Source organism: Pristiophorus japonicus, chromosome 11 (genome assembly GCF_044704955.1).
Source record: "Pristiophorus japonicus isolate sPriJap1 chromosome 11, sPriJap1.hap1, whole genome shotgun sequence".
NCBI lineage: Eukaryota > Metazoa > Chordata > Chondrichthyes > Pristiophoridae > Pristiophorus > Pristiophorus japonicus.
In genome coordinates this window covers 73,887,001-73,900,856 of record NC_091987.1, presented here as the reverse complement: position 1 = coordinate 73,900,856, position 13,856 = coordinate 73,887,001, and the positions used below count along the sequence as shown (strand labels likewise).

The window sequence follows — 13,856 nt, the reverse complement described above, 5'->3', positions numbered from 1 at the left end:
GACTGACATATGAGGAGAGACTAGATCGACTGGGCCTGTATTCACTGGAGTTTAGAAGAATGAGAAGGGATCTCATAGAAACATATAAAATTCTGACGGGACTGGACAGGTTAGATGCAGGAAGAATGTTCCAGATGTTGGGGAAGTCCAGAACCAGGGGTCACAATCTAAGGATAAGGGATAAGCCATTTAAGACCGAGGTGAGGAGAAACTTCTTCACTCAGAGTTGTGAACCTGTGGAATTCTCTACCGCAGAGAGTTGTTGATGCCAGTTCATTGGATATATTCAAGAGGGAGTTAGATATGGCCCTTATGGCTAAAGGGATCAAGGGGTATGGAGAGAAAGCAGGAAAGGAGTACTTAGGTGAATGATCAGCCATGATCTTATTGAATGGTGGTGCAGGTACGAAGGGCCGAATGGCCAACTCCTGCACCTATTTTCTATGTTTTCATGTTTCTAAGTGGACCAGGCCCCAAAATGCTGTCGGCATGATCTGCCGCTGTTTGACATTCATGTTTCTTTAAGTAACTATTCAATATTTTTTTGATTTAGCATTGATCAGCTTTTGTGATAAAGCCTTCTTAGTCTCCTGCATTTTCCTGGCAGTTTAATACTTCTCCTATGTTGGTAACATCAGAGAACTTTGGTACTCACCCCTTTATGTCAAAGTCCAGATTATTTATATACATAGAGAACAAAAGTAGTCTCAACATCCAACTCCCGCAGCACCTGCCAGTCTGAAAAATGTCTATTTTACTGCAATCCTTTAGTCTGTCTTTCAACTATCACTCTATCCATCTGGTTATTTTACCTTTTATGCCATGGACCCTAATTTTCTCAATCAATTTCCTATGCACCTTTATCAAATGTTTATACTTTGTTATTGTTTCAGGCTAGTCAAGCATGACCTATCCTTCACATTTCATGAACCATTTCTAATCAGTCCTTGCCTTTCTAAGTATTCATTTGTTTTAACTCTAATTATAGTTTCTAGTAATTTTTCTGTTACTGACTTAAGGCTAACTGGTTGATAGTCACATTTTTTATCCTCTTCCCCCTTTTTGAACAGAGGTAAAATGCGCCATCCTTTAATTCTTTAGCAAAGCTCCTATCTCTAATGAATTTGAAAAATCATGGTTCGTCTCTCTGCTCCCTCCTCGCTAACCTTCAGTTCTTGAGCAGCACAACATTTGATCCTGGTCGCATCAATTTTGAGCCCCTTATGAGTTTCCTTATTAATGCATTTATCGGCTGACCTCCCTTGTTTTCTTTCTCGCTCCTGTCAATATTGAGCCAAAGTATTAATAAAGCAACCCCGCTATTTCCTTATCTACCATAATAATCTCACCATACTCATTTGAGAGGCCAAACCCCTTCTTAAAAGATTTTTTTACCAAATGTGTTTATAAAAATGTTTACTATTTCCTTTTACGTTAGCTGTAAGGTTTTTTTTTCCATAGTTCTTCCTACCTCTATTTGTAGAATATGGAATTTGTCAAACTCTCTTTTGTGTTACTTAATAACTGATAAAATTCAGCAAAGCAAGACAGGTGAACTGAGGTATTATCTAAAGCAATTACTGACACAATTAACATATTGCAAAGCATTTATTTCCAAATATAAGCAAATAAAACTGATTGAATAAAAATCACGAAGTAAAAGACACTGGTTGTGGTTTTGTTTTTAAAAGAATATTCTCTTTAAAGAGTACAATTTTAATTCTAATTGTGGATAATTTACCACTTCTGAGAAAGCTTATTGTTAAGCTGAACAAAGTCAGAATTTACAAAAGTTTTTGGACATGAAGTGATGTTAGAATGTTACCTCTTTCTCCAGATATTTGTCAAATGATTCCCTTGCTTTATTTCCTGCTTGAGAACATGTAAGCTCAAGTACAAGCATTTTAGAATCTACATATCCTTCTCACCCACCCCACCCCACCCCACCAAAACCTAGGACAATTGCAAACAATGTTTTTGTATACAGAAGAATTATATACCGGAACAAATCTTCTGGGCTGTGCTCCAAGAAGAAATCAAGATATTTGAAAGTCCGAGTAATTTTTTCTGTACTGTTGGATGTATAATGGTAAATCACACTTGTGCATGAGATTAAGGACAACTGAAATTTATTCACCTTCTCTGTATAATGCTGTATTTGAGAAAAATAGGAAAGACATGTTGAGAGAGTGATGAAACGTTGACCTGAAACATTAACTTTGTTTCCCTCTACATAGACACTGCCTGGCCTGCTGAGTATTTCCAGCTGGTTTTTTTTTGAGAGTGAGAATGAGTGTCTCTTCACTGTTGTAGGTTGGATGTTAGAACAATTGCGAAAATACAATTTCTATATCAGCATGTAAGAGGTGAGGAACCTTCCCTCACTATCACAAAACCAGTTGGTTATATTTTATTCATTTTGTGGCACTGTACAATCTAAATTACTAAAATTGGTCGCTGTATACTGCATGCAAGAGATTAGGGCCAATTTTTATTATGATGAAACCAAATTTTTCATTTTTGTTTACGTAAAGAAAGCGAAAATATCTTTCAATTGACCTTCTGTGATGTATAGTTAACTCGTGCAGAATCCACTACTGCAGTAGTAATGAGCAGTAATATTCTATATTACTGCAGTATTTGATTTTTGTCACTGGATGCTGCTAGTGAGTTATCTAAATACTCAAAGGGCCTGAATTTGATGAAGGCCTCTGCCCGCCCAAAGGACCGCCAATGGCCGCTGAGGTACCTGATGGTACTTTCGGCGAGATTTTCATCAGAGAGGTCCCTCAATGGTCAGCGGGCGGCAAATGAGCGAATTATGCTGCTAATCTGGGCAGCAGCCAGCGGGAGCTCTCATTCTCGGTGGCAAGGGCACTTGCCGCCCAAGTGCCACCAAGGATGGAGTCGGGCCCATGGAGGGTCGAAGAGCTGAAAAGCAAAAGCATTAAAAAAAAACTGAAGACCTTCAGGGGACCCCGTCCTTGTAAAGAAAAAACGTGTACTAACCTTTTTTTCCCCCATCTTCCTACCTACTGTCGGGGACAGACCAGCCTCCACCCCCATTCTGCCGCCCACATCAATATCGAAGCTCGGAGGTCAGTTGCACGACTTGGCCATTCGCTGACGTCGGCTCCCGCCCACTCCAGGCCACGTCGAAAGTGGCACTGGGCGGTTCGACGAGAGGAATGTCAGCGGCAGTGGGCGGTAAGTTCTTCAATTTCAGGCCCAAAGACTCAAATGGAGAAATTTAGTGGCCCACACTGCAGTACAACAAACATTTTCCACTGGTCTATCATACTGTATAGATTTTTCCCTGGTCTGGATTCCTTCAGCTCAAAAATGTAGATTATAGACATTGATTAGTGAATTGAACAATCCTTGTAATCTGTAAATCTTTAATGAATTTAAATGCAGTTTTAATTTTTTCTTCCTTTGGGCATTAAGGCCTATTTTCCTGCTTATAGTATGACATTAAAATAGTGCCAATAGACTCTAGTACTCTTTTCCGGTACTTTTTCCCCACTGGTTTATTCCATGGGTTTCAACAGTGGAAATCTAATCCTGACAAGGCATTTTTGTGCTGAAAATTGAATAATCCAATAATAATGAATTTAATGTACATAAATGACTCAACTAAGTAGTTATTTAGTGCTAAAGACGTAGAATCATCAGATAATTTAACTTAAGCAATTATTGAATTAATGGGCGTAGACTGAATCTCACCCTCCAGATCTGCTATACAACTGCATGGAAAATGAAAACAAACAGCTATTTGCAATTCAGCACTCGGTAACTGTGAGACACCCGTAGAATACAATATTGCATTACTAACAGTACAATACAGTGGCTCTTTCATGCATGGAAAGAACAACATACAGTCCATTAAGATCAGCAGAGAGCATTTCCTAGCAATCAGCCACCGAGAGTTTCGCAGAAACTTGCAGTAATGGCATCAATACCCTTTTATAACCATCATAAGACACAAAATGCATTACCAGCTATAGAACATAGAAATTAAACTGTTTAGATGATAAAACCAGACAGTAGCGAGTAAGTTTGAAGACTTATTCTCAAGATTCAGGTTATATTTCTACTCCAGGATCACTCTCAGTTTAGAAGTAACCTCAGCCTTCTCAATTAGATTACAGCATTGTAACCACTCTCAAGTATCCATTGTACAGATAAACAATGTAATAAAAATACACTTCATGATGAGATAATACTCTTTATGATAGGCCAACTCCCCTGCTGTTACAAAAACTTTAACTGTTTTCAATCTTATTTAAATATTTCTAACTTGGCAAATGGATCTTCTAGTTTTCCACTGTATATATTTCCATCATCCTGTCAGTGTTTCGTTCAAACCTCTGTGTAGAATTGTACAGGTGGAAAGGTTAAGAGTTACTGGGAGAGTTGATAAGACATTCCTTTCACTTTTTTTAGGCTGTAACATATTAGCTGTCTGATATTCAAAAAGCAGATTACTCAGTAAGATGGTAGAAGTGGTTATGGGTTATAATGAGTTACGAAAAGACTTAATGTTACATTGGGCCTGATTTAAGTGAAAGCATGAGGGAACACACACAAATGAAGATGAGGCTGTATATGTCACTTTCTGTAACAGCTAGATTAGAATAGCTAAAACAAAAGTAAAATACTGCGGATACTGGAAATCTGAATTAAAATTGAAAATGCTGGAAATGTTCAACTGGTCAGGCAGCATCGGAAGAAAACGAGTTAATGGGGGGAATTTTAACATGGGTGAGCGGGTGTGGTTGGGGGGTTAAATGGGAAAAGATTCTGAGCAACTCCAACCAGTCGACTTCAGGGTTTTACTGAGGTGGGAAAGGGGCAGGCAGCCAACCTGCTCCCAGGAGGCGGGTTGACATTTTAAATATGTTAATAAAACTGGAAGCCTCGGATTTACTATGGCCAGCCGGGATTATCGGGCCTCGGGATATCCGGCAGCTTCAGCGAGACGAGGACAGCCTCGGGGAGAAGGTAAGTCGGCCAGGAGGAGCAGAAGTACTTCCTCCCGGCAACCCAAGCTCCCCCACCATCAAACCCCACCTCCCGGGATTGGACCAACCTGGCCCTGTGGACTCCACCAGAGTGCTCCCCGCCCGACTGGAGGTCAAGCCTGTCAATCAGTCTGACTTCCGGGTGGGGAAGCTACACAGCATGCAGGGAAACCCAGACTTCCGGGTTTCCCATCCGAAATTCACTTATCCTATGCAAGCTGCATCAATAAATATCCAGCCCAATATTTCAGACCTGATGAAAGGTGATCTCTATTAACTCTGTTTCCCTCGCCACAGATGCTGCCTGACCTACTGAGTATTTCCAGCATTTTCTGTTTAGATTAGAATAGCAGTATTGTTTGAAACCTGACCGTGTTAAGACTATTAAAAAAACTAACTTTGCATTAATCTTCTGTTGCATAGATACTGAGAACAATAAAAACTTTACTGAACCATTTCAAAACCTCAGCTTAAGAAGGCAGATCACATACAAAGACCATGTGCACACAGTCTGTATATTTAAGCTTTATCTCTGATGCTTATAACACAGGTTTACTATGGTTTGGCACTTGTCCAGCTCATTTTAAAACTGCACTGCTCTATAATGATTACATTTAAAATATTTTCATTTCCGATAAAAACAACATATTTTGTTTAAACTTAAACAAAATCATGTGATCAATTCTTTTGTGTCACATTTTCTCTCCCTCCCACCCCATTCCTGAAGGCATTGACTCCCACAATTCCAAGATGGCAGTCATCTACTGGTACCTCATGCAAGTGTCCACGCCTCGACACAGAATGCTAGCAGCTGTCTGACCATAGAGGACACCACAACTGATCCTAATCCTGTCGCCTAAACGTATGCACTTTCAGCAGGGACGACTGAATAGCGATCAGAAGCAGAAATCCCAGTTGATTTTTGCTTACCTAAGCTGGGGCTCTGCGGCGAATTAAGCATCCTTTCTACAGTCCCAGATAAAATCAACTAACTCAACACAAACTGGAGGTTCAACCTGGAACGTTTATGGTCTGTATGGCTGAGAGATAGGGAATTTTACTCCTGAACCAAAGGGGCAATTGGATTGATCAATTTTTTAGAAATATTTTAATGCCCTACAAATATCGATAAATGGATAAATTTGTGAAACAGCTAACTGACTGCTCTTCAATGGTGACATTGCTCATCCAGTTTTTACAAATTCCCCTTGGTCTCAATCATGCTTATTTTAAATGCCAAAACAAACTGTTTTACTTTAAAGAACCACACACATACATTTTGTACCAAGAGACAAATACGCTGTGGTGGATAGCCTGGTAGTTCAGGTGAATAAGCAACTGATTCCAAAACCAGCAGGTTCCGAGCTTAAATCTCATGGCTACTCATCACTTAAAATGTACTTGCTGTCACAGATTGACAAGTTTGATCAGTGATTATCCATACAGCCTGATGGAGCACGAGACAAGAGGGAACTGTATCCAACTGGCAGAAGCCAGTCCACTATACCAGACAAACATTTCTCATTGGCTGAACAACAAGTATAATTGCCTCTTTCAACTGTCCCAGTTCAAAGGGGGTTTCATGAATTTAAGTGTCACCTAAAGGAAAGAAATATACAATAAAAACAAGAATACCAAAATACATAATTTTAAAGTTATAGGGCACTGCAGCTTTTTAGCCTCAGCAAATAATACTTCTGTCTTGAAATACTTTGAAAATCCAGCCTGTAATTTTGTTGAGAAAGGAATGCTGTCTCTTAACACTTTGGCAGAAACAGTTAAAATTGTGGAAACACTGACTAATAAAACCATAGGAAATATAGAATAAGGACTTTAAAAATGTTCATGTGTGTGGCAACAGATCAGTCGTACATATCCTGGAACATTCTTTGTCCCATGGCAATATATGCTTCCTTTTCTTCAGCTGTCATCTGTGTCACTAGCTCTAGACACTGGCTGACCTGGCTATATGAATATGGCTGTCCTGCTACCAACACAGTTGGCTCATCCTCCACCTCTTCAAACTCTTCATCCTCTTCTGCTGCTATCACTGGGAATGATGGTGCTGCTGCTGCCTGTGGTCGAGGTGATTCATCCTCTGATTCACTGGTATCACTCTCTGAATCACTGGCATTTGAAGTTGGGATTGCAGCAGCTGCAGCCACAGTTGCTGATGTACTTTTCTTTTCATGGATGAGCAATGTTTGCATGACTTCTTCATTTGCTTCCATTGGGTTTCCTTTTCCCTCACGATCGTGGTATGAATCAACATCCATATCACCTATAATGTACACAGCAGGTGAAACATTTATAAAAATTGGATTTCCCCTGCTTATTTTATCTGAGACTTTTTACGTAGCTTAAATTACTCATATTATCTTCTAAATAAATGATTAAAAAAACATGTGACTTAGAATGTTTCTGAAAACTGAATACAGGAGCTGAGCGAGTCCATAACTTTAACAATTTTGTGCAAGTGATCAACTTCAGCATAGTGAAAGGATTTGAAATTTAGAATTCTATGACTCAAGCTAATATTGATGTACTTAATTAGTTCATTGATACAGAAGGGGTAAGCCATTGACTGCACCGTCTGAGTTCCCTAATTTGCTATTATACTTATTGTAGTGTATTCAAATTATTTTTTCAGGAAAGTTTAGCATAATTTCACAATGAAAAGATTGAAAGAAAGGCTTTTCATAACCTCAGTGTCAACCGTGGCTCAGTTGGTAGCAGTCTTGCCTTTGGGTCAGCAAGTTGTGGGTTCAAATCCCATTCCAGAGACCCTGTCTATTCTCTCAGGTAGATGTAAAAGATCCCATGGCACTATTTTGAAGAAGAGCAGGGGAGTTATCACCTGTGTGCTGGCCAATATTTATCCCTCAAATCAACATCACCAAAGCAGTTTATCTGATCATTATCACATTGCTGTTTGTGGGAGCTTGCTGTGCTGCTGTGTTTTCTACATTACAATTGTGACTACACTTCAAATGTACTTCAATAGCTGTAAAATGCTTTGGGACATCCCGAGGTCGTGAAAGGTGCTATATAAATGCAAGTCTTTTTTTCATGACGTTCCTAACCACTTTAAATGTGTAGTCACCATTGTAATGTAGGAAACATGGTGGCCAATTAGTGCAAAGTACACACCCACAAACAGCAAGGTGATAATGACCAGATAATCTTTTAGTGATGTTGGTTGAGGGATAAATATTGGCCAGGACACTGGGAGAACTCTCCTGCTGTTCAGAATAGTGCCATGGGATCTTTTATGCCCACCGAAGAGAGCAGACAGGGCCTCATTTTCACGCGGTATTTAAAAGGTAGCACCTCTGAAAGTGTAGCGTTCCCTCAGTACTGCAGTGGCGTGTCAGCCTAGATTATGTGCTCAAGTCAAAGAGTGGGACTTGAACTCACAACCTTCTGACTCAGAGGCAATAGTGCTACCATTGGACCATGGCTGACATTGGGGAACTAAACAGTGTAATTAATGCCATACATCATTTTCCAGGTCATTATGCTTTCTTATCTTTTTAATGACTATAATTATAAACAAAGCAGCTGGATCCCTGTTTTTCATCCACTGAAGAATCATAGCTTCAAATAATTTGTATTCCTTTTTCAACAGCATCACTAAAAAACAGCATAGAAATTTAAAAGAATTGGGTAACAGAGACTTTACACAGAACAGCTAAAATGAACAAGCAGAATTCTGTACCTCAACAGAATCGGTACTTACTTTGATGAATTTACAAATAAATCAGAAGAAACAGAGAAAATGAAGCTGATCTCTCACCTTCCTGGACTTCCTCCAAGTCTGTAAAGGCTCCTCGGACAGTGCTCTCCCTCATCCAGATTGGTCTCTCTTTAGTTGGCTTCCCATCAGATACAACTTTATGCTGAATATCACGTTCTTCCATATTGATGATGACATTTTGAGTGTAGAGATCCTCATATGTAGGTCCTTTGTTTGCCCACGATTCTTTTTGAAGATTCATATTTCCACTGCCAGTGCCAAGTGCCCGTTGACTGTCAAAAACATCAGTAAATATTACCATCAGTTATAAATACAAAACAACACAACGATTAAAGATCATGGATTTTGTTTAGTATCATAAACTGGGGATGAAAACCTGGGATTGAATAGAATGTTATTGCTGTGTTATAGTTTGTGCCCACATTCATTATTGTGTCATATATGACATTGAAGAAATTCAGCTAACAAAAAGGGCTCCACATTTTCAGTTTTTAACAATTTCTGCTGAAAAATTCATGTCTGATCCTTAGATAATCAGATTGTTTTCTGATTTTTACCCATTTTCACCTTTTTGGCGTTCAATCGTGAACTGATACAAACTTTTATTCCATTTAATTTACCTGGATTTGAACTGTAATGCTGCTTCTGACTTCCTTGCATTCTGATTAACTTAAGGAACCTGTGTGTAGTACAATTACCCTTCACATACGAGAATTAATATTGATAACATGGACACAACTTTTTCAACCAATATACCAAAAATCTGCTGAAATCTGGAGAAAAATTATTATCCTGATTTTTAATTTTGACTGGGATGTTCCACGGAATCTTATCATTATCATAGGCGGTCCCTCGTATCATAGAAACATAGAAAATAGGTGCAGTAGAAGGCCATTCGGCCCTTCGAGCCTGCACCACCATTCAATAAGATCATGGCTGATCATTCACCTCAGTACCCCTTTTCCTGCTTTCTCTCCATACCCCTTAACCCCTTTAGCCGTAAGGGCCATATCTAACTCCCTCTTGAATATATCCAATGAACTGGCATCAACAACTCTCTGCGGTAGGGAATTCCACAGGTTAACAACTCTCTGAGTGAAGAAGTTTCTCCTCATCTCAGTCCTAAAACGCTTACCCCTTATCCTTAGACTATGTCCCCTGGTTCCGGACTTCCTCAACATCGGGAACATTCTTCCTGCAGAACATTCTTCCTGTCCAGTCCCTCCTAATTAAATCCTTTGTTCTCCTCTGCTGTATTACAAAATTATCCCAGTCCTCAGGTTTGCTGCTTTTTCTGGCCAATTTATATGCCTCTTCCTTGGATTTAACACTATCCTTAATTTCCCTTGTTAGCCACGGTTGAGCCACCTTCCCAGCTTTATTTTTACTCCAGACGGGGATGTACAATTGTTGAAGTTCATCCATGTGATCTTTAAATGTTTGCCATTGCCTATCCACCGTCAACCCTTTAAGTATCACTCACCAGTCTATTCTAGCAAATTCACGTCTCATACCATCGAAGTTACCTTTCCTTAAGTTCAGGACCCTAGTCTCTGAATTAACTATGTCACTCTCCATCTTAATAAAGAATTCTACCATATTATGGTCATTCTTCCCCAAGGGGCCTCGCGCAACAAGATTGCTAATTAGTCCTTTCTCATTACACATCACCCAGTCTAGGATGGCCAGCCCCCTAGTTGGTTCCTTGATATATTAGTCTAGAAAACGATCCCTAATACACTCCAGGAACTCCTCCTACCAGTTTAGTTAGCCCAATCAATATGTAGATTAAAGTCGCCCATGATAAGTGCACGCATCTTTATTGCATGCATACCTAATTTCTTGTTTGATGCTGTCCTCAACCTCACTACTACTGTTTGGTGGTCTGTACACAACTCCCACTCGCATTTTCTGCTCTTTGGTATTCCATAGCTCCACCCATACCGATTCCACATCATCCAAGCTAATGTTCTTCCTTACTATTGCGTTAATTTCCTCTTTAACCAGCAACGCCACCCCAACTCCTTTTCCTTTCTGTCTATCCTTCCTAAATGTTGAATGCACCTGGATGTTGAGTTCCCAGCCTTGGTCACCCTGGAGCCATGTCTCCGTGATGCCATGTCTCCGTATCGAGGATGACTTGCTTCCACGTCAAAAAGGGATGAGTTCACAGGTGTTTCAATGAAGGACCTAATATTCCGGATCCCGAACTACACCCTGAAGTGTGGAAAATGCCTGGGCGTGAATTTTTTTAATGTGGTGTAGCCGTTGCACACCAGCCACGACACGGGCTTGACAGAGCTAGGTCTTGGTCCAGTGGCAAATATTAACCAAGATGACTGGAGACCAGCTCTGCTGCAGGGACCTAGTGCACACACATATTTGCAGTGTGGGCTGGCCTGTGCTGCTCCCCCCTGGGCCCTCGCCTCTTCTGGGTCCCGAACTCACGCCTCTCCTGGACCCCAAACACGTTGCTACACAATCACTCGCTGCTCCTGAGTCCCAATCTCGCCGTTCCTGCTGCACCATCAGCAGTTCGGGGCCTCAAAGAAGCATACCACTTCAAGGTACAGTGCGTGCTGGAGAGCGACGGCTATGAAGAGGGCGACTGGATTGGGCGTCACCAAGGTCCAGGTTGTTGATTGGAGCTTGGGCACGGAATCTAGCACTTACCTGAACAACAACTTTGGAGAAAAGTTCCCACGGTGCTTTAGAGAGGGTAAGAAGTGTCATTCTAGATTGCATGTCAAATCTTGGAGTGAAATTTTAAACTTCACCCTTATGGCTCAGAGTTAAGAGTGCTACCAACTGACACTTGAAAGGCATACTGGAGAGAAACAGGGTACGGGGGAGAAACTTAAAGAAGCAGGGAAACAAAGTTAATAAAGAGAAAGTGTGTTCGAAGCATTCAGAGCAGACTACAAGGGGAACGATAGAGCGAAGGACACAGAAAGAATTGGTGATTGGGAGTTGTGCAGAGATAGAGTTTGAGCACTCCGAAAATCCAAAACACCCATTTTGAAACGGTCTTTGGTACAATTTAGAAGTTGTCTGTATAACTGAAATTAAATTAAACTTAACTTTATAATGGAAAATTATACTCTCACTCAAGCCTATGACACCCCAAATTCCATGAAATCCATAGTGGTGGTGGTGGTGGGGGGGATAAAGCGTGAGAAGGAAAGCAATCACAGGCATGTTTTTCTATGGATCTTACTCATAAGCCAGATGGGGAGAGAAAACCAAAGGAGATGGTTTTAACTTGAAGCCAACTGCTGCCATTTAGTAACTGGTAAAATTAGAAAATATAGTTATACACTGAAGACATATCAAGACACATCATATCATATACCAGGAAATTATTTGGCTTTACAGGTTGACAAAACAAACAGAATTTTACGATGAATGAGCAGATCCCTAGAATGCAAGATTATACAGAATTCCCATAAAGCTTTGGTGAGATCATACTTGGAGAACAAGACACTCTCTCACAGAGAAATGTAGATGCTGGAAAGGTTAAAGAAAGCAAACAAGATTTTTTTCCCAAGTCTTAAGTCAAAAACTATAAAGGGAGCCAATGCATTGATTGGGGGAAACAAATTAGTAGAAAAATGATCAATTTTTTTTAAACATGAGGGAAATCAGTGGGCTAAATGCTGTTTGCACTCAACCAGGAGAAATAAAATGTGACTGTTAGCAAAAGAAATATCAAGCAAAGTAACTACTTCATACACATTTGTTAACTTATAAAACTGAGTGCTGTAATGGTTCAAGCTTCTCTAGATACTTTTTCTCATGTCCAGCACAAAAGCCTACTCTGATAGGCATATCTGCACCACCTATGAACTGAAGTAAGATTTTAAATGCAAAGTAAGGAGAGCCAGTGCACTCTGAGTGAATGGTGCACCTGTTCATTCTCCCTGGATTAGCAGTAGGATTTCCACTGCACATCCAAGTCACTTTAGAAGGCAACAGATATTAGTCATGATGGGCATGGTTTATTTGCAAAGTCATTTAGAGCAGCAACCAACAAGTTGTTGAAGTCAGCCCAAATACAACAACAGTTTGAACCCATCATAGGCAGTCCCTCGGAATCGAGGAAGACTTGCTTCCACTCTTAACGAGTTCTTAGGTGGCTGTACAGCACAATACGAGAACCACAGTCTCCGTCACAGGTGGGACAGATAGTCGCTGAGGGAAGGGGTAGGTGGGACTGGTTTGTCGCACGCTCTTTCCGCAGCCTGTGCTTGATTTCTGCATGCTCTCGGCAGCGAGACTTGAGGTGCTCAGCGCCCTTTGAAAGGGTTAAACATATAAACCCCACATGCAGCTAGATAAAATTGTAATTAACTGATACATCAAATCATTTTATACATTCTTGCCTTTGGGAAGTCTATCTGTGGACATAGTACTTTATTCAAACCGAGGACTTTAATCTTCTTCACACATATATAAAACTGTGCCACTGGCCATGTGTGGTGTTTAACAAATGTTGATGATTTCTGAGCTCTCCTAACTAGACTTCCAACGATTAATAGCCGGGTTATACAAATTAACTGTGTCGAGTGCTTGGACGAACTGCTTCTCCTCTCACTTTCCAATAAAACTTTGATTTCACACAATGTCAATATTTCTTCATTTAGAATAGATGACATCAAAGAAGAAAAAGAACTCAAAGACACCCTATTTGTATAATTATGTGCCATGGAATGTGTATATATAACTCTATCAGAGAAGTAACCAAATTAAAGTGACTAGTCACCAGCTCCCATAAAAAAATAAAAGATTTTAGGAAATAAGACAACTTCCACTTAGTACAATGAATTTGAGTGAAACATTCAAATAAGAGCTGAATACATTACTTATTCAAAAGGGAGTGCCAAAGCAGGAAGATAATGATAATGGTCTGAGTGAGTCTTGTACATGAAACTAGTTGAACTGAATACAATTTTTCACTTTTCGACGTTATGGTTTTCATGAGTAGGATTTAGGCTTATACCGGAGATTCTGGTTATCGTAAGTTGCCAATTCAAGCGATAAGCTGTCCAAAGTACATCCTTCAGAAGCAGAGAAAA

General features: G+C 40.1%; 1 protein-coding gene across 5 annotated transcripts in view; it reads right to left on the bottom strand.

Annotated features, from left to right (window-relative positions):
• Positions 1-1,595: 1,595 nt before the first annotated feature.
• Positions 1,596-13,856, bottom strand: part of LOC139276083 (general transcription factor IIE subunit 1-like) — a 109,571-nt gene continuing 97,310 nt past the window's right edge. For all 5 annotated transcript variants that reach the window (XM_070893542.1, XM_070893545.1, XM_070893543.1 and 2 more), the window contains 2 exons: positions 8,821-9,053; positions 1,596-7,305 (listed from right to left, as the gene is read on the bottom strand). In XM_070893542.1, the coding sequence (XP_070749643.1) occupies positions 6,887-7,305; positions 8,821-9,053 (652 nt within the window). In that variant the 3' untranslated portion in view covers positions 1,596-6,886. The remainder of the gene's footprint in view (positions 7,306-8,820; positions 9,054-13,856) is intronic.